This window comes from Oncorhynchus mykiss, chromosome 11 (assembly GCF_057628025.1).
Source record: "Oncorhynchus mykiss isolate SJ-2025 chromosome 11, ASM5762802v1, whole genome shotgun sequence".
In the NCBI taxonomy this organism is placed as follows: Eukaryota; Metazoa; Chordata; class Actinopteri; order Salmoniformes; family Salmonidae; genus Oncorhynchus; species Oncorhynchus mykiss.
Window position 1 is genome coordinate 53,757,011 of NC_143032.1, and position 27,315 is coordinate 53,784,325.

Here is a 27,315-nt window from a genome sequence, read left to right on the forward strand (position 1 = left end):
AACACAACACACATATGCATAAATACCTGACCTGCTCAATGCTGTGTGACTGGCTGTCTGTCAAGACATGTGATGGCTCCTCCACAGACGCTGTTCTCAGCAGGGCCCAGCCTGGGCCTCCCCATCACTCCCTCCCTCAGGACCGGCCTGCTCAGCATCCCCCTCCCTGCTCCACCTACCCCCCCCCCTCCCTACACCTCCCCACCCCAGCGACAGCTCCGCCCTCCCCAGAGGAAACTCATCAATTACGGCTGGATGTTTGACTGGCAGAGGCTTAATGACAGGAGCTCGGTATTGACCCGACTGCCACATACTGAAAATTCGGTCCCGATCGCCTTTTTTAAAACCTGTCAAACGATTACTGGGAAATTCTTCTTTGCCTAGGGAATGGAACTTGCTTACTCCCCCTATTTTCAATGTAGGCAATCAGGAGTATAGGACCTCTAGATTTGTGTGTGTTGTTGTTGTTGTTTTGGATTCTCCATGCAGACATAAGCTTAGCATCATGGAGATGGATAAGTGAATCTTATCAGAGATCTCAAAGTTGGAATGGATCAGATTTGATTAGTGCGGTGAAAATCTTGAAGAGACTTGAAGTACACTATGTTTTATAGTTGCTCCATCATCCGGTCTCTTCAAGAAAACCAAACAGGCACACAAAATGTTCTGCTTCAGTTCCCTTCAAGAAAGTGGACAGACACCAGGTTTTATTTGATGTGCTGTTGCCCAGCCTTTTCAGAAAGGCCAGGGAAGTAGCTATTGTTGTTTTACTCCCATGGGAGTATTCACTGTTCTCATTGGTGAAGTCACTTACAACTGAATGGAAACGGAAGTCTGTTCCCTCGCTGGTATATGTAGGATGCAATCAAAAGAAATGCTCTGCTATGATGTCATTTGATACGTTTTTAGAAATGTTACATTCCTTGTCCAACACTGTAGACTGATGCTTCCACTTTTGCAATGAATTAACATGGAGAGGACTTTGAGCATACTGCAAACACTGTACTATACACTCTACTTACAAATGACCCACATAACTACCATGTAAATACTATACATATGTTGTTGGGCTGTTCATGTGAAGCAGGACCAGAAATTGTTGTCAACTTGACTGAATGAGGCATCAATATGATTTGCTTTACTTTACAGCCTCTTTGTCAATGAAGCAAGCACTGGGCAATTCAGAATCAGCACTTTAATCCACACAAAGCCACTTCTACCAGGATTCTCTCTCAGCCAAATTAGCTGGTGGTCTAGAGCTGCTTGAATCTGTTGGAGGTTAGCCCACTCCTCACAGCCAAGTCCCAAATCTCAGAAAAATCCAATTCTAGATGTGGTAGAAGGGCTGACTGACGAACAGTGACTAGTTGGTAGGAGTACAGGCTGTAGGGAAACAATTAGGAATATGTTTCTTACAAAAATGCAATGCTTGGTTTTGCCGTAAACATCAGGATTCCCAATCTCCAATCTGCCTCTTAAAAGTATTCACACCCCTTGACTTTTCCCACATTTTGTTGCGTTACAGGCTGCCCTTAAATTGGATTAAATTGATATTTTGTGTCACTGGCTTACACACAATACCCAATGTCGAAGTGGAATTATGTTCTTAGAATTATTTAAAATGTTATTTAAAAAATGAAAAGCTGAAATATCTTGAGTCAATAAGTATTCAACCCCGTTGATATGGCAAGCCTAAATAAGTTCAGGAGTACACATTTGCTTAACAAGTTTCATAATAAGTTGCATGGACTCACTCTTTGTGCAATAATAGTGTTTAACATGATTTTTGAATGACTGCCTCATCTCTGTACCCCACATATACAATAATCTGTAAGGTCCCTAAGTCGAGCAGTGAATTTCAAACAGATTCAACCACAAAGACCAGGGAGGTTTTCTAATGCTTTGCAAAGAAGGGCACCTATTGGTAGATGGGTAAAAATACAAAAACAGACATTGAATATCCATTTGAGCATGGTGAAGTTATTAATTACACTTTGGATGGTGTATCAATACATCCAGTTACGACAAAGATACATGTGTCCTTCCTAACTCAGTTGTCGGAGAGGAAGGAAATCAATCAGGGATTTCAAAATGAGGCCAATGGTGACTTTAAAACAGTTACGAAGTTTAATGGCTGTGATAGGAGAAAACTGAGGATGGATCAACAACATTGTAGTTACTCCACAAAACTAACCTAAATAGCGTAGTGAAAAGAAGGAAGTCTGTACAGAATAAAACATATTTCAAAACATGCATTCTGTTTGCAATAAGTCACTAAAGTAAAACTGCAAAAAATGTGGCATAGAAATGAACTTTATGTCCTAAATACAGAGTGTTATGTTTGGGACAAATCCAAAACAACACATCACTGAGTACCACTCTCCATATTTTGAAGCATGGTGGTGGCTGCATCATGTTATGGGTATGCTTGTCATTGGCAAGGACTAGGGAGTTTTTTTAGGATAAAAATAAACGGAATATAGCTAAGCACAGGCAAAATCCTAGAGGAAAACCTGGTTCAGCCTGCTTCCCAACAGAAACTGGGATACAAATTCACCTTTCAGCAGGACAATGACCTAAAACACAAGGCCAAATATACATATTGCCTGGTAATGATCAACAACCAACTTGACAGAGCTTAATGAATTTTACAAATAATAATGTGCAAATATTGTGAAATCCAGGTGTGCTAAGATCTTGGAGACTTACCCGGAAAGACTCTCAGCTGTAATCGCTGCCAAAGGTGATTCTAACATGTATTGAATACTTACTGCATGCACTGTAAATTAAATATTATTGTATTTAATTTTCAATAAATTTACAAACGTTTCTAAAAACATGTTTTCACTTAGTCACTATGGGGTATTGTGTGTCGATGGATGAGAAAAAATGTATTTAATTCATTTTGTATTCAGCTTGTAACACAACAAAATGTGGAATACGTCAAGGGGTATGACTACTTTCTGAAGGCCCTGTAGTTACGTTAGAAAGGGATGGGCCAAGGGGAGTGTAATCCATTCGGACTCTTGGAGAAAGTCCTGAGGCAAAGGACTGTTTTGAACAAAGGCATAATTGTCACCAAGGGATATCAAATAAGACTCGTCAATGGGAGCATTCTGTCCCTGGTTTTGGAGAGAGCTCTTTTCAAGGACCAATACAGGAATCTAATTACATCAAGATGTGATCAAATTGAAGGGTTAAAATGCCTTCACTGGGAATAAGTAGAATAAGTTAAATGTTTCAAATATGGAACTGGAGTTTTATCCCTAGGTTTTCGCTCTCTTTTTTGGCTCGTGATAATTTATTAAATTGCCTTTAAGTAAGACTGGAGATTAATTAAAACACAGTCAATTGAATTTTCCAGCATATATAAATTCACTGTGGTAATTGAATCCCCCACTCCAGTTTTATATTGTATGCCAGCAGTTACAAGGGAATACCTTCATCAAATAAAACCAGTCCAAGAGGAGAGGAAAAGAGATGGGATTGAAGAGGGACAAACGTTGTTTGCCTCAGTGGAGACTTGTACTCTAGGAAGATTTGAGATGTGGGTTTTTTTGGAGCTGGAAATTGGATGATTGATCAGTTGAATTTGTGGATGGCATGTGGTATGGTGAGGCTAGTATAAATCGCTTTGGATGTTGATAGGGTGGAGTTTTAGTTCTAACAACATGCAAGTACTGTATCACCAGGTATCGAAGGATCTATTTCATATCATATATTCAAACAATATGAATTGTTATTAAGGCATGATTTGTTACACTAGGGAAAGGGGATACCCGGTCAGTTGCCCAACTGAATGCATTCAACCGAAATGTGTCTTCTGCATTTAACCCAACCCCTCTGAATTAGAGGTGCAGGGGGCTGCCTTAATCAACTGTGTCCAGAGAGCAGTTATTGTTTGGGGTTAACTGCATTGCTCAAGGGCAGAACGGCCGATTTTTTCCACCTTTCCGGCTCTGGGATTTGAACCAGCAACCTTTCGGCTACTGGGCCAATGCTCTGAACCGTTAGGCTACCTGCTAATGGGGAACATTTTAGTGACAATATTTGCACCGACGGTTATGGATGAAGACTGTCATGAAAATAAAATAACCACTCATAACCAGGCGTTTACATACCGCTCCAACAGATCCACAGATGATGCCATCTCTGTTGCACTCCACACTGCCCTTTCACACCTGGACAAAAGGAACACCTATGTGAGAATGTTATTCATTGAATACAATTCAGCGTTCAACACCATAGTGCCCTCAAAGCTCATCACTAAGCTAAGGTTCCTGGGACTAAACACCTCCCTCTGCAACTGGATCCTGGACTAGCTGATGGACCGCCCCCAGGTGGTAAGGGTAGGCAACAACACATCTGCCACGCTGATCCTCAACACAGGGGCCCCTCAGGGGTGTGTGCTCAGTCCCCTCCTGTACTCCCTGTTCACCCATGACTGAATTGCCAAGCATGACTCCAACACCATCATTAAGTTTGCAGAAGACACAATAGTGGTAGGCCTGATCACCGACAACAATGAGACAGCCTATAAGGAGGAGGTCAGAGACCTGGTCGTGTGGTGCCAGGATAACAATCTCTAACTCAATGTGATCAAGACAAAGGAGATAATTGTGGACTACAGAAAAAGGAGAACCGAGCACGCCTCCATTCTCATTGACAGGGCTGTAGTGGAGCAGATTGAGAGCTTCAAGTTCCTTGGTGTACACATCAACAACAAACTATCATGGTCCAAACACACTAAGACAGTTGTGAAGAGGGCACAACAAAGCCTATTCCCCCTCAGGAGACTGAAAAGATTTGGCATGGATCCTCAAATCCTGAAAACGTTCTACAGCTGCACCACCGAGAACATCCTGACTGGTTGCGTCACTGCCTGGTATGGCAACTGCTCGGCCTCTGACCGCAGGGTACTACAGAGGGTAGTGTGTACGGCCCAGAACATCACTGGGGCCAAGCTTCCTGCCGTCAGGTACCTCTATACCAGGCGGTGTCAGACGAAGGCCCTAAAAATTGTCAAAGACTCCAGCCACCCATGTCATAGACTGTTCTCTCTGCTACTGCATGGCAAGCGGTACCGGAGCGCCAAGTCTAGGTCCAAAAGGCTTCTTAACAGCTTCTACCCCCCAAGCCATAAGACTCCTGAACAGTTAATCAAAGGACTACCTAGACTATTTGCATTGTCCCCCACCCCCCTTTCTACACTGCTGCTACTCTCTGTTTATTATCTATGCATAGTCACCTTACCTCTACCTACATGTACATATTACCTCAATTACCTCGACTAACCGGTGCCCGCACATTGACTCTGTACCAGTACTCCCTGTATATAGCCTCACTACTGTTATTTTATTGTTGCTCCTTAATTATTTGTTTTATTTTTTATTTTTCTCCCAGATTATTTTAGTAGATTCTTCAACTTTTTTTCTTAACGGCATTGTTGGATAAGGGCTTGTATTCAGCATTTCACTGTGCGTACTACACCTGTTGTATTCAGCATTTCACTGTGCGTACTACACCTGTTGTATTCAGCATTTCACTGTGCGTACTACACCTGTTGTATTCAGCATTTCACTGTGCGTATTACACCTGTTGTATTCAGCATTTCACTGTGCGTACTACACCTGTTGTATTCAGCATTTCACTGTGCGTACTACACCTGTTGTATTCAGCATTTCACTGTGCGTACTACACCTGTTGTATTCAGCATTTCACTGTGCGTACTACACCTGTTGTATTCAGCATTTCACTGTGCGTACTACACCTGTTGTATTCAGCATTTCACTGTGCGTACTACACCTGTTGTATTCAGCATTTCACTGTGCGTACTACACCTGTTGTATTCAGCATTTCAATGTGCGTACTACACCTGTTGTATTCAGCATTTTACTGTGCGTACTACACCTGTTGTATTCAGCATTTCACTGTGCGTACTACACCTGTTGTATTCAGCATTTCACTGTGCGTACTACACCTGTTGTATTCAGCATTTCACTGTGCGTACTACACCTGTTGTATTCAGCATTTCACTGTGCGTATTACACCTGTTGTATTCAGCATTTCACTGTGCGTACTACACCTGTTGTATTCAGTATTTCACTGTGCGTACTACACCTGTTGTATTCAGCATTTCACTGTGCGTACTACACCTGTTGTATTCAGCATTTCACTGTGCGTACTACACCTGTTGTATTCAGCATTTCACTGTGCGTACTACACCTGTTGTATTCAGCATTTCACTGTGCGTACTACACCTGTTGTATTCAGCATTTCACTGTGCGTATTACACCTGTTGTATTCAGCATTTCACTGTGCGTATTACACCTGTTGTATTCAGCATTTCACTGTGCGTATTACACCTGTTGTATTCAGCATTTCACTGTGCGTACTACACCTGTTGTATTCAGCATTTCACTGTGCGTACTACACCTGTTGTATTCAGCATTTCACTGTGCGTACTACACCTGTTGTATTCAGCATTTCACTGTGCGTATTACACCTGTTGTATTCAGCATTTCACTGTGCGTACTACACCTGTTGTATTCAGCATTTCACTGTGCGTACTACACCTGTTGTATTCAGCATTTCACTGTGCGTACTACACCTGTTGTATTCAGCATTTCACTGTGCGTACTACACCTGTTGTATTCAGCATTTCACTGTGCGTACTACACCTGTTGTATTCAGCATTTCACTGTGCGTACTACACCTGTTGTATTAAGCATTTCACTGTGCGTACTACACCTGTTGTATTCAGCATTTCACTGTGCGTACTACACCTGTTGTATTCAGCATTTCACTGTGCGTACTACACCTGTTGTATTCAGCATTTCACTGTGCGTACTACACCTGTTGTATTAAGCATTTCACTGTGCGTACTACACCTGTTGTATTCAGCATTTCACTGTGCGTATTACACCTGTTGTATTCAGCATTTCACTGTGCGTACTACACCTGTTGTATTCAGCATTTCACTGTGCGTACTACACCTGTTGTATTCAGCATTTCACTGTGCGTACTACACCTGTTGTATTCAGCATTTCACTGTGCGTACTACACCTGTTGTATTCAGCATTTCACTGTGCGTACTACACCTGTTGTATTCAGCATTTCACTGTGCGTATTACACCTGTTGTATTCAGCATTTCACTGTGCGTATTACACCTGTTGTATTCAGCATTTCACTGTGCGTACTACACCTGTTGTATTCAGCATTTCACTGTGCGTACTACACCTGTTGTATTCAGCATTTCACTGTGCGTACTACACCTGTTGTATTCAGTATTTCACTGTGCGTACTACACCTGTTGTATTCAGCATTTCACTGTGCGTACTACACCTGTTGTATTCAGTATTTCACTGTGCGTACTACACCTGTTGTATTCAGTATTTCACTGTGCGTACTACACCTGTTGTATTCAGTATTTCACTGTGCGTACTACACCTGTTGTATTCAGCATTTCACTGTGCGTACTACACCTGTTGTATTTGGCGCATGTGACAAATACGATTTGATTTCAAATTGTTTTCTTGTAATGTCAGCTGAGAGGCCATGACAATTTTGTTGTTGTTTTGGCATACCCCCAAAATATGCTAACCTCCCCTGTTATTGTAATGGTGAGAGATTAGCTGGGTATGATAGTTGTGTCATTGTTCACGATTCATGTTGGTCTATCCGTAATCGTGGTTGCATCCACGGTGTTTAGAAACATATTCTATTCTTATTTACAATACAATCTACTCCAAAATGACACAATACATTATTTACCATTCATTTCAATTGGGCGCTACATTTTCTGAAACACCACCAAAACAAACAGCAAATGCATCCAACAAGTTTGTGGAATCACAGACTTGATGTAATCATGCTGTGCTAGGAATATGAGACCAAATACTAAACTGACTTCTTTAATACACATACTGTATACACTACATGGCCAAAAGTTAAACATCTCATTCCAAAATCATGGACATTAATATGGAGTTGGTCCCCCCCTTTGCTGCTATAACAGCCTCCACTCTTCTGGGAAGGCTTTCCACTAGATGTTGGAACATTTAGCTCCGGGGACTTGCTTCCACACAAGAGCATTAGTGAGGTCGGGCCTGATGTTGGGCAATTAGCCATAGCTCGATGTTGGCGTTCCAATATATCCCAAAGTATGGTTTTCGATGGGGTTGAGGTCAGGGCTCTGTGCAGGCCAGTCACGTTCTTCCACACCGATCTCAATAAACCATTTCTGTACGGACCTTGCTATGTGCACAGGGGATTTGTCATGGTAGAAACAGGAAAGGGCCTTCCCCAAACTTCCCCTGGACTGCCAGAAGGTGAAGCATGATTCATCACTCCAGAGAATGCGTTTCCACTGCTCCCGAGTCCAATTACGACAAACTTTACACCACTCCAGCCGAGGCTTGACATTGTGCATGGTGATGTTAGGCTTGTGTGCGGCTGCTCGGCCATGGAAACCCATTACATGAAGCTCCCATTACATGCTGATGTTGCTTCCAGAGGCAGTTTGTAACTCGGTTGAGGACAACCGTTTCAGCATTCGGCGGACCAGTTCTGTGAGCTTGTGTGGCCTACCACTTTGCGGCAGAGCCATTGTTGCTCCTAGATGTTTCCATTTCTCAATACCAGCACTTACAGTTGAACAGGGCAGAAATTTAGCAGGGCAGAAAATTTGACGAACTGACTTGTTGGAAAGGTGGCATCCTATGACAGTGCCACATTGAAAGTCACTAAGCTCTTCAGTACGGGCCATTCTACTGCCAATGTTTGTCTATGGAGATTGCATGTGTGCTTGATTTTATACATCTGTCAGCAATGGGTGTGGCTGAAATAGCCAAATCCACTTATTTGAAGAGGTGTCCACATACTTTTATGTAGTGTAAGTGAATCTGTCCCAATACTTTTGGTCCCCTAAAATGGGTGGACTATGTACAAAAAGTGCTGTAATTTCGAAACAGTTCACCCGATAAGGATGAAAATACCCTCAAATTAAAGCTGACAGTCTGCACTTTAACCTCCATAGTCATTATAATTTCAAATCCAAAGTGCTATTCAAATGGTTATTATGGCTGGCTTTAACTGCCGTCTAAACTTCCATGACCCTCCCAGCCCTACCTGACATCAATGTAAAGATGTAGGCAGTGGAAGAGAGATTTGAATAAGGAAGAGGCTTCACTGTTATCTGTGTTTATTGTGGCAGAAAGAACGGACAGTGCTTTGTGTTTGAATCTTGTCTGGGCTTGAAATCGGCTCCTCGTTTCTCCAGGAAGCTCTGTATTTGTTTATAAGGGTATTTGTCAGGATATTGGGTCCTTCCCACGTGACTCTGCCTTGTTTTTCCTTTTTCTCTCCTCTCTCTTTCTCCACACTCTCTCTCTCTCTCTCTCTTTCTCCTCTCTCTCTCTCTCTCTCTCTCTCTCTCTCTCTCTCTCTCTCTCTCTTTCTCCTCTCTCTCTCTCTCTCGTCACTCTCTCTCTCTCTCTCTCTCTCTGTCTCTCTCTCTCTCTCGTCACTCTCTCTCTCTCTCTCTCCACTCTCTCTCACTGGAGTTCCATGGTTGTTGCAAGCGTATTGATTATTTCAAATACTGATTATCTAAAAGGCTTTCAGCTACTGTAGGCATTGGATTTATTTTGGCTTAATTATTTATGGGCCAGGGCTTGCAGTAAGTATTACCGCTATAAGATCATGAAGGATTACATTGTTAATATTCAGCAGTGTATTTTTATTTATGTCAACTTTAAGCTGCACTGTATGACTGTTGGCAGCCTCTCTAAGTGCTGTCTCTCTCTGCCTCTCTTTTTTCTAACTCTCTCTCTTTGTCTGTGTTTATAGAGGGAGCTAAACTCAATAGCGTCTGAGCTGGCGGGGCGACAGGAAGAGAGCGAGCACTCCCACAAGCACCTGGTGGAGCTGAGCCGGGAGTTCAAGAGAAATGTTCCGGAGGTGAGTGCCCCCTCCCCCCCCTGCCCCTTTCACCCTCCAACCCCGTGCCTTCTCCCAACCCTGCCATGAGTTCTGCGTGTCATTCGGCTTGTCTCCGCTCCACTAGGCAGACTGACTTTCTCAGTCTCTGGCAGTGTTTGAGCCCCGCTTACCTACAATATGTGCCTGTAATTTTGTATTTATTTTTCAAATCTGCTTTAGTGTATATCATTGGCGCACAATGCTTGGGACAAGTCAGTCATTACCCCACCCCCCTCCTCCAGGTCTGTTAAGGTTTAATTGAGACCCTGTGGCTTATAGCTAGGTGTTGTTTAAGGTCAGGGTTCCTGGGATCTCCCAGTCAGACTACAGAGCCCCTATCCCTGTGTGAGAGTGTGCTGTAATCTTGTCAGTATAGTACAGGTGCAGAAGGCAGGATCAGGCTGTCACCACAGGCAGACCAATCCCCTTACCGGGGGCTGACTGAGAGCCAGGAGGAAGGGAGCGGCTGGAGCTTATACAAGCTGGAAATCCCCACTTACAGACTCTCACTCAAACTCCTCAGCTTTTCCCAATTTATAACACCCCCCCCCCCCCCCCCCTTCCTCATCTTCCTCCCTCCCTCACACTTCCGCCCAAACCAGAGATGTTGCTTCTTCTGCTGGAATTTGTGCTAAAGTAAAATACATCTGGGATCAAACAGCATTTGACATTTGACAGTTGTCCATTAGACATTTGGCAGTTGTTCGTTAAAATGGTCCATAACAAGTATAAGCATGTTCAATGCTTTTGAGACAAATTACAATACAAAGTGCAGTAGAAGTCTTTCCCGGTCCTCACCAGGGCAATTGGCTTCTAGTGTCTCAAAAATGGTAAGCGTTTGTTCTGTTTGTCTGTATTCAGGAAGTCCGGGAGATGGTGGCTCCTGTCCTCAAGAGTTTCCAAGCTCAGGTGAGTCTACTTCTCCTTGTCCATGTTTTGCCGGTGGGGCTTTGACGTGATTTAGAGAAACTTGACCACTACATCCTGACACAAAAAACTCAGCACATGAAACTGTGGCCTTGGATGGATGATAGGGTGGGTCCGGGATAGGAATTCATGTGTAAGGACCCCATTTTCATGTTACACTTCATCTGATCCTTATTGACTGGTATCTTCTCTGTCAAAGTGGAGTAGCTCTCTCTCTGCCATTAGATGATCAGATATCTGGCTACTCATATTCTCTTCCCTGAGACAAGCCCTCATTTCCTGTTTTTGGATTGTGCATTCTCAGTGCCCTCTCTGACGTGGCCATATTGAAAAAGTCATCTGATACCTACCAAGGCTCTGCTCTAGCCATTAAACCAAGGTCATAAATCACATTTGGGAGCTACGTTATGGTCCACAAAGCAGAGGCATATTGAAGTGATACCGCAAATAATGTTTCCAGTCTACCTCTCTCTCCTCAACTAACCTGAAAGCTGAATCACAAAATATGATAACACTCTGCATGGATTTTCTGGTTCTCATGTGTGATCATAGTCTACGTGTTTTTTTTAAGTGGTTTGTAATTATCTATGCCAAAATGACCATCTGTTTTGTCTGAAGTCATTGCTGATATGTGAGGTTGGTGCCAATGTCAATTAAATGACTGTGACTGCAAAGGCAGAGACATCAAAATACTGTATCTAAAGTGCCCTGGTGTATCTTTATTGTGCTAACATGAACCTAGGGGATTCATTTGAGCACTATTGATGTTTGACAACTGGGAGCAAAGATGTTTGGTAAGTAAATAAAGTAGGTAGCTGATAATTGTTTTGAAGGAAGAAAGGTATCAATGCTTCCACTGGAAGTGTTTGTAGCAGTAGTTATTTTGTAGAACGACTATGAAACGGGTCAACTCTAGTGACTTTTTAAAAGGACATTCTTCCCATTGTATAATACAGTTTTAGGGTTTGGGTCCCCAAAGCTCCCTTGCAACCAGATAGCGCATATGAACACATCATAAGCCAGGTAGCCAAACCTAAGCGGGCAGGTTTGGCTACCTCACTGGCACAAATGGCTGAAGAACCTTTAGAACGATGTTGAACTCAGACAGAGCTAAATCACCTTTATAAATTACACGGACAGATTGTTGAAAGTATGTTTGGTAGAAATGCTATGATGTGGGGGCACTAATTGTGAATGCAGAAACACCGAAAGGTCTGCACTTCTACTTTGGATAACTCCCATCAAAGTGCAGATTTTAAAGTAAATTGTACTAGCTACCTACTGTATATACAGTCATTCTCAGCTATTTTCAGAAGGGACATTTTTTTGCCAGAAAAAGTATGCATCATCATAAATGAAACCCCTGGTGTTTTCTGATACACTTTGACCTTCCTGCTTAATGTCAAACAGCTTGTGGAGGCTTGTGAACTTTACCCACCAGTAATCTGCCAGGCCTGAGAGTAAAGCTGTGGGAGTTATACCTGCTGCTTCATGTGAGAAGCACAGTAAATAGGACTTGTAATTGCAGGAGCTTGTTTGGCTGTGTGTTTTGGGATACACTAAAGCTCCTCTACAGCTGCACCGAACAGGTGGTGTATGAGTCACACGCGTGTGTGTGTGTGTGTGTGTCTATATTTGAGAGATCTGCTCCCCCCTCCTCGCCCGGGGCTGTGGCCCAGAGGAGTCCCTCTTGGTATTTGGACCCTCATCATGGCACTTTTAAAAGAGAAGTTTCTCCCTTTGAAGTGTTTGCGACATGACAGGCTCTATTTCTTTTCTGTTTCATTTCAATGTACCCCTCCTACTTTCTCTCTCATCCCTCGTCCGATCTCGTCTTCTAATTATCGTTAACCAGGCGACTGATTAGAAACACGGCGACCTAGTTTTCACAGAGCTGAAGCACCAGAAAGGGTTAATCCCAGAGCTGGTGGCTGTCATTGGTCGCTTCCCTCCTTCTTCTCCTTCGTTCCTCTTTTCTTTCTTTCCCTGGAAGTTTGCTAATGAGGTCCCGTCAGAGCTTGGGAGAGGTGTTAATTTGGCCTTGTGAAGTGGGAAGGAGATTAAGGACAGTGAGGAGCTGAGTTTACGGCTTAAAATACACCGCTGTCCTTATTAATCCACTGGGCCCTGGGAGACCAGCGTTTTTGGTTTTATAATGAACACTGTCTTATAATGAAGGTAATTTTAATAAAATTTACTGCAGAGACAGATGAGATGGTACGTGTCTCCATGGTCTCCGGCACACCTTTGGGGCTGGGGGATATGAGTTATTTCTCACATAACCGATCACAGGAGAGAGAGGCCTGTTGGACTGGGCCTGAGCCTCGTTTAGCGCCATGTGCCGTTCACACAACTTTCACACAACATTCCCTTGCCATCTGACTATACGGTATTGCAGTCTCCACCAAGCCTACATGGGATCCAAGATGCAATTTACACTTCGCTCTCATTTTAGAGTGTAAATCCCCCATAAGACTCACCTTCTCAACAAAAAACTGTGATGGAATTCTGGAATCTGTTGCCTGTGGATTCCTGTGAGGCTGTGTTCTTCTTCATACAGCTAGATACTGTAGATACAAGACACTGTAGATACTGGCTTTGAATTGTTGGGGATGTCAGGCCCAAATTAACCAGTCATCAAATTTTCCCCTCTTCTCTTGATGTCGTGTGGTAACCTACTCAGAGTAAGAAAACAGCAGCCCGGGACCCTAATTAAGGAAACTTGCTTTACAATAATCCGAGGAGTAATTTAGCGTGCACAATGAGAGTTGTGGTGCTTGCGTTGCGCAGATGGAGAATCTGATAAATAGTTTGTAACGTGTAATTAGCTTCTCTGCCGGTTACATACCATTAACCCCTCGAGCTCAGGAATCATTATTGGCCCTCATTATCAGCCAGAAAGGTACAATCGAGCTGACTAGACGTCAAAACATCAAACAGCTATTAACGCAATGCCGACTGAGGGTTGGATGGGCGACACCTGTTTTCTAACTGTGCCATCTCTTACCCTGAGGTTGTGGTGATGATATGTGGAGTAAATGTTGATCATTCTCTAGGAGTAAGGAGTAGGCTATGCAATGTAGTGCTCTTACAGAGAGGAGATAATCCTACATCTCTTCAAGTCAATAGCAGATATATTGGTAGAATTCTGTACAGGTGTATATTGGCAACTTGATTACCCGGGTAGGTGCTACACCGACATCAAGGGTTTTACTGGTAAGAGGTGAAGAAATGACAGCCGTTCATAAAGCCTCTATTAGGAATCTAGGAATTCATATCTGCTTATCATGTTACACATGTGTTTTCATCCAAGCTCCATTAATGAGCATGTCATGAATGTGAATTTCAATGCCTTTCCAATCAAGGCATACAGGTACTTCAGACGTCTGCAGAGACACCGGTCTATCAGGAGATATGAGACCAATGTCCTGCAGAGACACCAGTCTATCAGGCGATATGAGACCGATGTCCTGCAGAGACACCAGTCTATCAGTCGATATGAGACCGATGTCCTGCAGAGACACCAGTCTATCAGGTGAGATGAGACCGATGTCCTGCAGAGACACCAGTCTATCAGGTGATATGAGACCGATGTCCTGCAGAGACACCAGTCTATCAGGTGAGATGAGACCGATGTCCTGCAGAGACACCAGTCTATCAGGTGATATGAGACCGATGTCCTGCAGAGACACCAGTCTATCAGGTGATATGAGACCGATGTCCTGCAGAGACACCGGTCTATCAGGCGATATGAGACCGATGTCCTGCAGAGACACCAGTCTATCAGGCGATATGAGACCGATGTCATGCAGAGACACCGGTCTATCAGCCTCCTGTTGCAGACCTGCACATAAACCCTGAGCCCAGAGCCTGAACCCAGAGCCTGAACCCAGACCCTGAACCCAGAACCTGAATCCAGAGCCTGAACCCAGAGCCTGAACCCAGAACCTGAACCCAGAACCTGAACCCATACAGAGCAGAGCGGGCAGCACTGCCGCTAGCCAGGTAGAGACTCAGACACACACTCTTTGATCATCCATCGAGAGGAGACCAGTCCTTCCTCTTTTTGATGAATTCCTGAAGGAAATGATCATTCATCTTGAATGTATAAATATGTTATGAATAGTGGAATGAATCAAAGAGTAAAGGATGATAATTCATTATGGCGCTGTGATAAAAAAAAATCTGTGCGTGTTATGACGCAAGCTTCCTCCATGTCATTACGAGAGGCTCTATAATTACCTTTCTGCCCGAGCCAGCGCTCCTGGCTGTGCTGCCGGTGGCGAGAGCCACGTGGCGCTGCGGCTAGCGGTCGTAAAGCTTTTCCCTGCCTAATTGTCTGAGGGGCTCTATGGCACTTTCATAGATGAGGGACTGCGCCGTTTGTGAAATGCAGCAGCGATGCTCCCGCTTAAACAGCTCAATGAAGACCGATCTTCGTCATGAACGAAATTGTCTGGATATAAGGTGCAGATAGGCTGATCGGATGGTCAGATGATCGGATGGGTCGGTGGGGTTGGGTTGGTTAGTAGAGTCCTCATCTCATGGTAGGTGTCTTTAACGGTGAGGTTGGCACGGTGTTGAAAGTGTGACTTTGTCCAGTAAAACACAATGTGGTAGCGATAAACCCCCCCCCCCCCCCCTCACAAAATTCAACAACACCATTTAATCTCCAGAACAATGCAATGAGGTACGGTAGCTGAGATATCTCTGGATGTGACCCATTCCAACTCCCCTGTCTGGCTGGATCTGTCACACCCTACCATGTCCATTTTCACCAAGAGCTCGTACTGGGCTCATGAGGCGGTTCTAATGCGGTCTCCACCTACCTCTGCTGTCTGTCTGTCTCAGGCTCATTGAGCAGCCAGCCAGCCAGCCTAGGTCCATACAGGAACTCCAGGCCAATAGGTATGAACAGCACACATCGCACCTCCGGCCGATTGTTGGGAATATAATGGGCTGCAGGAGCCATGTAAACCAGAGACACCCTCCGCCCATGTCTAGTGAAGAGAGGGTGTGGCTCGAAGCACCAATAGGAGCTCATATTTAACATGACCTCCCACCTCTCATCTCCAGTGGCGCTCCACACACAGCCCTCCACTCACCTGATGCAGCAGTAGTGCTCCCATTAAGAACATACTGTATTGTACTTGTCATGCTTCTGCCTTGTGGAGTTATTTTCTCTGCATTTGAATTACTGTCATTAATATAGTTACAGTAGCCAGTAGAGTAAGAAAACACGTATTGGTTAAGAGGTTCAGTCGAATCTCATTTATTTTTCCAAGCATGAATTACTGGGTTAAAATATAATGTCCCTCGGCCCATGCAGTCTGTTCTGTGGAAGCAGTCATCTCTTTCTTCTGCTTCCGTTGACACTGGTAATAATTAGTGCTGCAGCTCTGCTAATTCAAAAGTCCATACACAGAGACCTAGGGAGTCGTGTGGGACATGCCACAGAAGAAGACCCAAAGCACAGAGTTTTAGATATGACTCTCTGACTTATCTTCTTCTTTCTTGACTGATGATTTGATTCAGTTGTGTTTGAATCCCTCCTCCATCAGCCTCCCAGTGTTAGTCTCATTACACCTCTCAGTGTTAGTCTCATTACACCTCTCAGTGTTAGTCTCATTACACCTCTCAGTGTTAGTCTCATTACACCTCCCAGTGTTAGTCTCATTACACCTCTCAGTGTTAGTCTCATTACACCTCCCAGTGTTAGTCTCATTACACCTCTCAGTGTTAGTCTCATTACACCTCCCAGTGTTAGTCTCATTACACCTCTCAGTGTTAGTCTCATTACACCTCCCAGTGTTAGTCTCATTACACCTCTCAGTGTTAGTCTCATTACACCTCTCAGTGTTAGTCTCATTACACCTCCCAGTGTTAGTCTCATTACACCTCTCAGTGTTAGTCTCATTACACCTCTCAGTGTTAGTCTCATTACACCTCCCAGTGTTAGTCTCATTACACCTCTCAGTGTTAGTCTCATTACACCTCTCAGTGTTAGTCTCATTACACCTCCCAGTGTTAGTCTCATTACACCTCTCAGTGTTAGTCTCATTACACCTCTCAGTGTTAGTCTCATTACACCTCTCAGTGTTAGTCTCATTACACCTCTCAGTGTTAGTCTCATTACACCTCTCAGTGTTAGTCTCATTACACCTCCCAGTGTTAGTCTCATTACACCTCTCAGTGTTAGTCTCATTACACCTCCCAGTGTTAGTCTCATTACACCTCTCAGTGTTAGTCTCATTACACCTCTCAGTGTTAGTCTCATTACACCTCCCAGTGTTAGTCTCATTACACCTCTCAGTGTTAGTCTCATTACACCTCTCAGTGTTAGTCTCATTACACCTCCCAGTGTTAGTCTCATTACACCTCTCAGTGTTAGTCTCATTACACCTCTCAGTGTTAGTCTCATTACACCTCCCAGTGTTAGTCTCATTACACCTCTCAGTGTTAGTCTCATTACACCTCTCAGTGTTAGTCTCATTACACCTCTCAGTGTTAATCTCATTACACCTCTCAGTGTTAGTCTCATTACCCCTCTCAGTGTTAGTCTCATTACACCTCCCAGTGTTAGTCTCATTACACCTCTCAGTGTTTGTCTCATTACACCTCTCAGTGTTAGTCTCATTACACCTCTCAGTGTTAGTCTCATTACACCTCTCAGTGTTAGTCTCATTACACCTCTCAGTATTAGTCTCATTACACCTCTCAGTGTTAGTCTCATTACACCTCTCAGTGTTAGTCTCATTACACCTCTCAGTGTTAGTCTCATTACACCTCTCAGTGTTAGTCTCATTACACCTCCCAGTGTTAGTCTCATTACACCTCTCAGTGTTAGTCTCATTACACCTCCCAGTGTTAGTCTCATTACACCTCTCAGTGTTAGTCTCATTACACCTCTCAGTGTTAGTCTCATTACACCTCCCAGTGTTAATCTCATTACACCTCCCAGTGTTAGTCTCATTACACCTCTCAGTGTTAGTCTCATTACGCCTCCCAGTGTTAGTCTCATTACACCTCTCAGTGTTAGTCTCATTACACCTCTCAGTGTTAGTCTCATTACGCCTCCCAGTGTTAGTCTCATTACACCTCTCAGTGTTAGTCTCATTACACCTCTCAGTGTTAGTCTCATTACACCTCTCAGTGTTAGTCTCATTACACCTCCCAGTGTTAGTCTCATTACACCTCTCAGTGTTAGTCTCATTACACCTCCCAGTGTTAGTCTCATTACACCTCCCAGTGTTAGTCTCATTACACCTCTCAGTGTTAGTCTCATTACACCTCCCAGTGTTAATCTCATTACGCCTCCCAGTGTTAGTCTCATTACACCTCTCAGTGTTAGTCTCATTACACCTCCCAGTGTTAGTCTCATTACACCTCCCAGTGTTAGTCTCATTACACCTCTCAGTGTTAGTCTCATTACACCTCCCAGTGTTAATCTCATTACGCCTCCCAGTGTTAGTCTCATTACACCTCTCAGTGTTAGTCTCATTACACCTCTCAGTGTTAGTCTCATTACGCCTCCCAGTGTTAGTCTCATTACACCTCTCAGTGTTAGTCTCATTACACCTCTCAGTGTTAGTCTCATTACACCTCTCAGTGTTAGTCTCATTACACCTCTCAGTGTTAGTCTCATTACACCTCTCAGTGTTAGTCTCATTACACCTCCCAGTGTTAGTCTCATTACACCTCTCAGTGTTAGTCTCATTACACCTCTGTGTTAGTCTCATTACACCTCTCAGTGTTAGTCTCATTACACCTCTCAGTGTTAGTCTCATTACACCTCCCAGTGTTAGTCTCATTACACCTCACAGTGTTAATCTCATTACACCTCTCAGTGTTAGTCTCATTACACCTCTCAGTGTTAGTCTCATTACACCTCCCAGTGTTAGTCTCATTACACCTCTCAGTGTTAGTCTCATTACACCTCTGTGTTAGTCTCATTACACCTCTCAGTGTTAGTCTCATTACACCTCTCAGTGTTAGTCTCATTACACCTCCCAGTGTTAGTCTCATTACACCTCCCAGTGTTAATCTCATTACACCTCTCAGTGTTAGTCTCATTACACCTCTCAGTGTTAGTCTCATTAAACCTCCCAGTGTTAGTCTCATTACACCTCTCAGTGTTAGTCTCATTACACCTCTCAGTGTTAGTCTCATTACACCTCTCAGTGTTAGTCTCATTACACCTCTCAGTGTTAATCTCATTACACCTCCCAGTGTTAGTCTCATTACACCTCTCAGTGTTAGTCTCATTACCCCTCTCAGTGTTAGTCTCATTACACCTCCCAGTGTTAGTCTCATTACACCTCTCAGTGTTAGTCTCATTACACCTCCCAGTGTTAGTCTCATTACACCTCTCAGTGTTAGTCTCATTACACCTCTCAGTGTTAGTCTCATTACACCTCTCAGTGTTAGTCTCATTACACCTCTCAGTGTTAGTCTCATTACACCTCTCAGTGTTAGTCTCATTACACCTCTCAGTGTTAGTCTCATTACACCTCTCAGTGTTAGTCTCATTACACCTCCCAGTGTTAGTCTCATTACACCTCTCAGTGTTAGTCTCATTACACCTCTCAGTGTTAGTCTCATTACACCTCCCAGTGTTAGTCTCATTACACCTCTCAGTGTTAGTCTCATTACACCTCTCAGTGTTAGTCTCATTACACCTCTCAGTGTTAGTCTCATTACACCTCCCAGTGTTAGTCTCATTACACCTCTCAGTGTTAGTCTCATTACACCTCCCAGTGTTAGTCTCATTACACCTCTCAGTGTTAGTCTCATTACACCTCCCAGTGTTAGTCTCATTACACCTCTCAGTGTTAGTCTCATTACACCTCCCAGTGTTAGTCTCATTACACCTCTCAGTGTTAGTCTCATTACACCTCCCAGTGTTAGTCTCATTACACCTCTCAGTGTTAGTCTCATTACACATCTCAGTGTTAGTCTCATTACACCTCCCAGTGTTAATCTCATTACACCTCCCAGTGTTAGTCTCATTACACCTCTCAGTGTTAGTCTCATTACATCTCCCAGTGTTAGTCTCATTACACCTCCCAGTGTTAGTCTCATTACACCTCTCAGTGTTAGTCTCATTAAACCTCCCAGTGTTAGTCTCATTACACCTCCCAGTGTTAGTCTCATTACACCTCTCAGTGTTAGTCTCATTACACCTCCCAGTGTTAGTCTCATTACACCTCTCAGTGTTAGTCTCATTACACCTCCCAGTGTTAGCCTCATTACACCTCTCAGTGTTAGTCTCATTACACCTCCCAGTGTTAGTCTCATTACACCTATCAGTGTTAGTCTCATTACACCTTCCAGTGTTAGTCTCATTACACCTCTCAGTGTTAGTCTCATTACACCTCTCAGTGTTAGTCTCATTACACCTCTCAGTGTTAGTCTCATTAAACCTCCCAGTGTTAGTCTCATTACACCTTCCAGTGTTAGTCTCATTACACCTCTCAGTGTTAGTCTCATTACACCTCTCAGTGTTAGTCTCATTACACCTCCCAGTGTTAGTCTCATTACACCTCTCAGGGTTGTGCTTGAGGATGCGGTTGTGATATGATGGCGTGTTTGTTTTCCTATACTGACAGATGCCGTGTCTGCGCATCCCAGTTGGTGATATTCATCATTATTGCAGCGTGTTTAGATATAAGGATTCACACCAGGTATAGAGAGAGAAGGGGCTGATGTTATAAATAGCTACTTTCCTCTCTAGCCATGTGGAATTGATGAGTTTCAGCACATTCTGCTCTGCAGTGCTGGGTTTAATTTCTATAGTCCTGACAGCACAAACCTCTGACCCCGGAGACGCCACGCCTGAGTAACGATACTGTGCAAATGTTAGCCATGTTTGAGGATGGACGCACACAGAGGTGTCTGTGCTGTGCTGCTCTTACAGGGCCTCAGACTGCCCGTACATCCTCTCCCTGTAAATCTCCTACCACCATAACACCCAGCCACTCACATTCCCTCACACTCCCTTACCCACCCCTTTGACAAACAGGTGATCTCTGAAACACTCACTCCTCTCAACTCCTAACTAGCATGCTACTTTAGCAGATACCTATAGACTTCCAGTCATTGCGCTAACGCTAGTTAGCGTTGGCTCGCAAAATTACCTCAGACTTCCTTCATACTGGACACAGAGACATAAAAATGCTATACAGAGTTCTGGGGAAGTAGATAATTGCCAAAATCTCGACATATTCGAAGTCAACTGACTTGTTATGAGACAGGCGTTAGGCTCCCCCAAGCACCCCAGTCTGAGATCAGAGCAGAGTAAAGCAGCCGTGTTCTTGGGATGCTCTGACTCCTGGCTGGCACCCTCTCAGCTCCTGGCAAGAGCACAGTCAAATTAGCCAATAAAAATGTGTGAAATCGGTGGCTCTGCGCCGGCGAGGACATGCCAGGAGAAATAAACATCAGCGTTCGTACAACCAGGAAAAACCCATGTGAGGAGGAAAAGGCGGAACGGGGAGCTGCTCCACCAATTCCACATTGTGATGCTGTGATTTTCGCCAAACAACCACTGAGCCACAGACCCAGTCAGTCACAGAAACAGAACCAGTTAGAGACGGAGAGAATGTCTTCTTACGTCCACCACAGAGACACAGACCCAGTCAGTCACAGAAACAGAACCAGTTAGAGATGGAGAGAATGTCTTCTTACATCCACCACAGAGACACAGCTGGAGATGAAACCAGTTGCAGTCACATTTGGAACATGGGCTCCTGTCAGAAGACAAAGTCCTCCTGTGTGGTGAGATTTTAATTCCCTCTTGTCTGGATCCTCCAGTTTTCATTTCACATTGTGTTGGGCTGTGAAGTTTATTTTCAGTAGAATCTAAACCCACTAATTAAATATCATAACTTTCAGAAGAAGGCTCTCCTAAAGGTACCTGAAATTTTTATTTAGACTTCAAAAGAAGCCAAGCCTTTAAAGTAAATCTATTGTTTTTCATTTAGACTTGCAATTTTCTCCTCTCTTGTGAAAGCACCGCTGTATGTAGTTATGATTGATCTGGTAATTAAAATATGCAGAGAGGGAAAAATATTAACTGCTGCTTTTTTTGCTCTCTTTTTGTTTTAGAAAACAGCAGCCCCCTTTTCTCTCTCTCTCTCTTTCCAGCACAGATAATTACATTTCATACATTGATGTTCTTTACACAGCATTCATCGGCCTCATTATTTTTCAATTTTCATCTTTCTGGTGGGAGATCGATAGATTGATAAAATGATGGAGCCCATCTTAAATAATGCAAAGGAGAGAAAAGTTACGCTCACTTTGCTGCTAGCTAAGTGTTTGAACTTTTATTCTCCTTTCAAATGATGTTTAATATCCCATGAAGGTACTGTAGGCCTCAATGCTACAGTCTTTAATTAACTGATATAATTCAAAGGGTTAAATCATTTATTTAAATTTTTTGCTGTCCCTGTACAGAAAATGTGGAGTTTTGCACATACAGTGTAGGATGACGCTTGTCAGGGCCAATATCCCAAACTATAAAAAACTAGCAATTCAAAGAAAGACAGCGTAAAGTAGGCCAATTAGTACCTAGGGAACATTTAGCTAGGAGAGATAGCAGCTCAAAATGTCACACGCACTACCATTGGACCGATTGTTTATAATGTGACCTGACAGTTTGGGTCTCTTCAATAACGGATTAACTACAATACTAATTAACATGTGGTTATATTAAAGCCAGGAACTCTCCTGCAGAGGAAGAGAACTGTGCATAAAGAGGAAAGAAAGAGAAGCAACCCATAGTTTTAGCTCATGTATAGTTTAAGGGGAAAGGTTTTTTCCCTCTACATACAGTACAGTCTAAATTCATTATTTCTACTTACTTTCTTCAATAAAATACATTGTCCTAAATTATATCTCCCCTTGTGCAGCCAAACCCGGGCACCACAGAGCTATTTGCCTTTCCCACAAACAGCTCTCGCCTGTGTGTCTCTTCCCTTCTTTCCTCTCATGAGAGAGTAAAGTGGCGATGGTGGCCCGAGAGAGAGAGAGAGAGAGAGAGACAGAGAGAGAGAGAGAGAGAGAGAGAGAGAGAGGGAGACAGAGAGAGAGAGAGAGAGAGAGAGAGAGAGAGAGGGAGACAGAGACAGAGAGAGAAAGAGAGAAACAGAGAGAGAGAGAGACAGACAGAGAGAGAGAGAGAGGGAGACAGAGAGAGAGGGAGACAGAGACAGAGAGAGAGAGAGAGAGAGAGAGAGAGAGAGAGAGAGAGAGAGAGAGGGAGACAGAGAGAGAGGGAGAGAGAGAGAGAGAGAGAGAGAGAGAGAGAGAGAGAGAGACAGAGAGAGAGAGAGAGAGAGAGAGAGGGAGACAGAGAGAGAGGGAGAGAGAGAGAGAGAGAGAGAGGGAGACAGAGAGAGAGAGAGAGAGAGAGAGAGAGAGAGAGCTCTTCAATTAAAGTAGCAACTCTGCATCTCCCTATGATTCCGTCCGAGTTCCGTCCCTTTTAATTGGGTCCCCGTGGAGTAGTGTGAGAGTTCCCATTCCTTCAGCATGATGGGCCCAGCCTGGAGAGGGGCTGCTGGGACAGCCAAGGGGAACAGCTGCTGATGTTGGGGCCCTGCCACTGACACAGGGAGAGAGATGGAGGACTAGAGGCGTCAGCTGGATCTGAATGGAGAGGGACACACTGGTACGAACAGGGGGCTTGGCCGTGTGTCACTCTTTACAGATGGACCAGGTTATTCACTCGGGACACAGAGTTGCTTTACAACACATCTCTCTGGTTTTTAACTGATTCAGTGTGTGGCTTGATCTCGTGTGGTGTATGTGTACCACTCAGTCTGTTTAACTGGAATGATGTGTTGAATACGTGGTTGTGTCATTTGCGTGGGTGCATGCATGAGTATGGGATTGCGTGCTTGCCTGTGGTTGTGTGTGCCTGCGTGTTGTCTGGCGAGACACATGAAGGACAGATGTTGGTGCTGGAGGATTATGTGATGTATCTGTTTTATTAATTGTTTATCACTAATACATGAACTCAATTTAACCCGTGTCCACGAGCAGGCTTCTACAGACTCCCTTTATCACATGCTCAGACACACACGTATGCACACCCACTCACAAACACCCACGCTTATGAGCACATACACATTCTCAATCTGCCCTCTCTCTTTTCTTTTTCATTATTGTCCCTGTTGTCTGTTGTGAAGCATAGGGAGGGAGGGTTGGGGGTAATTGCAGGCATTGTGAGCAGGTCATCTGCTGGTGCCCCTGTTGGACGAGGCTGGAGACCCCAGCCTGGGGGATGTATGGTGACACTCATCTCCACAGACACTTCCTGGCATGCCTGGCCTTGGATACCATACTTATGCCTATGCATGTGTGTGTGCGCGTGTGTGTGTAGTGTTTGCATCCTGAAGCCATCTGTAGCAGTGCCGCTAGTAATGTTACAGCAAGCCCATGAGGCTGTGGGCATTGGGCAAATGTGCTCTTCTATTCCTCCAGTCTTCCCATATAAAGTATTTTGTAAAGTCTGTTTTTTCTCTCATTGAAGATGCTTCCTCTCACTCTAATGAGGCAGAGCCTGAAATGGCAGTGGGGCTAGCTAGGGTTGCAGAGCTATGATATCCTGTGTGAAAAACTGCCCAAATCACAGTGTCTGCAGGGGTGCGCCAGGTTGCTTCATTTATTCCCCGGGTGGAGTTGTCCTACACTCTGAGCGTATAGAGGCTTACGTGACAGTAGGAGCGCAGTCATGAAACTCTGATCTAAAGCATTCTGAAAGGTTGCTTTATGAGATTCAATTCAAAATGGATCTCCTGTAGGCTAAACCGTGTATATTTTTCATTATAAACTGTGTGGTTCGAGCTTCTGAATGCTGATTGACTGACAGCCGTGGAATATACCACGAGTATGACAAAACATTTATTATTACCGCTCTAATTACATTGGTAACTAGTTTATAATAGCAATAAGGCACCTCTGAGGTTTGTGGTATATGGCCAACACTCCGTGTTGCGTCGTGCCTAAGAACAGCCCTTAGCCGTGGTATATTGGCCATATACCACACCTCCTTGTGCCTTATTGCTTAATTACGCTCATATTTGAAACTCATTTTGAACAATATGATAAAACTTCTAGCTTCTGTAGCTTGGTATTTTCTCAGTGAGACTTGATCTTTCCTTATTTTCAGTGTAACACTCATCCCATCATGTGTGGTCAACTAGAACCCCAACATTAACCCCAAATCTAAACCAACCTGGACCTGTAACATGAGGGATCAGACAGGATAGATGCTCATTACAATCACGAGGAAATCAAACTCCTGGCAGGGGCGGTCAACGAGTGTACATTAACCAAACAGCCCATTTGTTTTACAGCTCTTAGAACAGCCTTGGCACCGGGGTGCATGGGCTTTAGGCTGGCATCCAGCGGTCATGGAGGAAGTCCCAATCAGGAGGGAGTGCAGTGCCGGTCCGGGCCAGCTCTCTCACAGAGACAGGAGGGAGTGCAGTGTGGGTCCGGGCCAGCTCTCTCACAGAGACAGGAGGGAGTGCAGTGCCGGTCCGGGCCAGCTCTCTCACAGAGACAGGAGGGAGTGCAGTGCCGGTCCGGGCCAGCTCTCTCACAGAGACAGGGGGGGGTTCAGTGTGGGTCCGGGCCAGCTCTCTCACAGAGACAGGAGGGAGTGCAGTGCCGGTCCGGGCCAGCTCTCTCACAGAGACAGGGGGGGGTGCAGTGTGGGTCCGGGCCAGCTCTCTCACAGAGACAGGAGGGAGTGCAGTGTGGGTCCGGGCCAGCTCTCTCACAGAGACAGGAGGGAGTGCAGTGTGGGTCCGGGCCAGCTCTCTCACAGAGACAGGAGGGAGTGCAGTGTGGGTCCGGGCCAGCTCTCTCACAGAGACAGGAGGGAGTGCAGTGCGGGTCCGGGCCAGCTCTCTCACAGAGACAGGGGGGAGTGCAGTGTGGGTCCGGGCCAGCTCTCTCACAGAGACAGGAGGGAGTGCAGTGCGGGTCCGGGCCAGCTCTCTCACAGAGACAGGGGGGAGTGCAGTGCGGTTCCGGGCCATCTCTCTCACAGAGACAGGGGGGAGTGCAGTGCGGGTCCGGGCCAGCTCTCTCACAGAGACAGGAGGGAGTGCAGTGTGGGTCCGGGCCAGCTCTCTCACAGAGACAGGAGGGAGTGCAGTGCGGGTCCGGGCCAGCTCTCTCACAGAGACAGGAGGGAGTGCAGTGCGGGTCCGGGCCAGCTCTCTCACAGAGACAGGAGGGAGTGCAGTGTGGGTCCGGGCCAGCTCTCTCACAGAGACAGGAGGGAGTGCAGTGCGGGTCCGGGCCAGCTCTCTCACAGAGACCGGGGGGAGGAGGAGGAGAAAGAGGAAACTTGCTCACCGGGTTGCTGATTTACACTGCCACCAACTGGACTCTCGAGTCTCTAAATGGTCATCAGGTCACCTCCTAAAAGGCTTTATGTACTGTTATGACAGTTACTCCACTTTTTTCTGCAAGCTGGTTTTTGGAAGAATGTTGGCTCACCTCTGAAAGCACTGCACTATATAATTGTTTTCTATTAAAGTGTCATCCAATTTTCTTCAGTATATAGTATTGATAAACACTCTAAGGGTGCACGTATACACACGCGCACACGCGCACACACACACGCGCACACGCACCTTGTGAATATTACTCTTTGTCCTTACCTCGTTCTAATTATAGTGTATGACGGCACACCTTCACAGATCTAACAGGGATCTGTCATTGACAGGCCCACAGAGCTCCATGCTCACTGTGAAAATGAGTGATATCTCTCTGTAAAATATGTATGACATCAAAAATCCTTAAAGGTTATTACAAATGAGTAATGGGGTGAGAGCAGTAAAAAAATTGCCCTCCCAGGGTGTCGTGTTTAAATATGTAATTTAACATGCTCCAATATAGAGCTGGACTGGCTCCCAGCAGTGGGATCGTGCCTGTAGGCCTGGCTTGCCGACACTGTCTGTCTGTCTGCCTGCCTGCCTGCCTGCAACATGGAACATGCCTTGTTATGAGCTCCAACCAATGATTTACAGTATATATACAGTGGCAAGAAAAGGTATGTGAACCCTTTGGAATTACCTGGATTTCTTGTCTATATTGAATACATCATTTAAACATTCACAGTGTAGGTTGTAAAAAGTATGTGAACCCCTAGGCTAATGACTTCTCCAAAAGCTAATTGGAGTCAGGAGTCAGTTAACCTGGAGTCCAATCAATGAGACGAGATTGGAAATGTTGGTTAGAGATGCCCTGCCCTATAAAAAACACTCACCAAATTTGAGTTTGCTATTCACAAGAAGCATTGCCTGATGTGAACCATGCCTCGAACAAAAGATGGGTCAGAAGTTTACATACACTAAGTTGACTGTGCCAGTAAACAGCTTGGA

The 27,315-nt window shown here is 44.7% G+C and overlaps 1 protein-coding gene across 5 annotated transcripts in view; it reads left to right on the forward strand.

Annotated features, from left to right (window-relative positions):
• The window catches only part of cux2b (cut-like homeobox 2b), a 130,877-nt gene that overhangs the window by 51,103 nt on the left and 52,459 nt on the right, over nt 1-27,315 (forward strand). For all 5 annotated transcript variants that reach the window (XM_021621280.3, XM_021621281.3, XM_021621282.3 and 2 more), the window contains 2 exons: nt 9,851-9,961; nt 10,844-10,891. In XM_021621280.3, the coding sequence (XP_021476955.3) occupies nt 9,851-9,961; nt 10,844-10,891 (159 nt within the window). Of the gene's footprint in view, nt 1-9,850; nt 9,962-10,843; nt 10,892-27,315 lie in introns of those variants that run through there.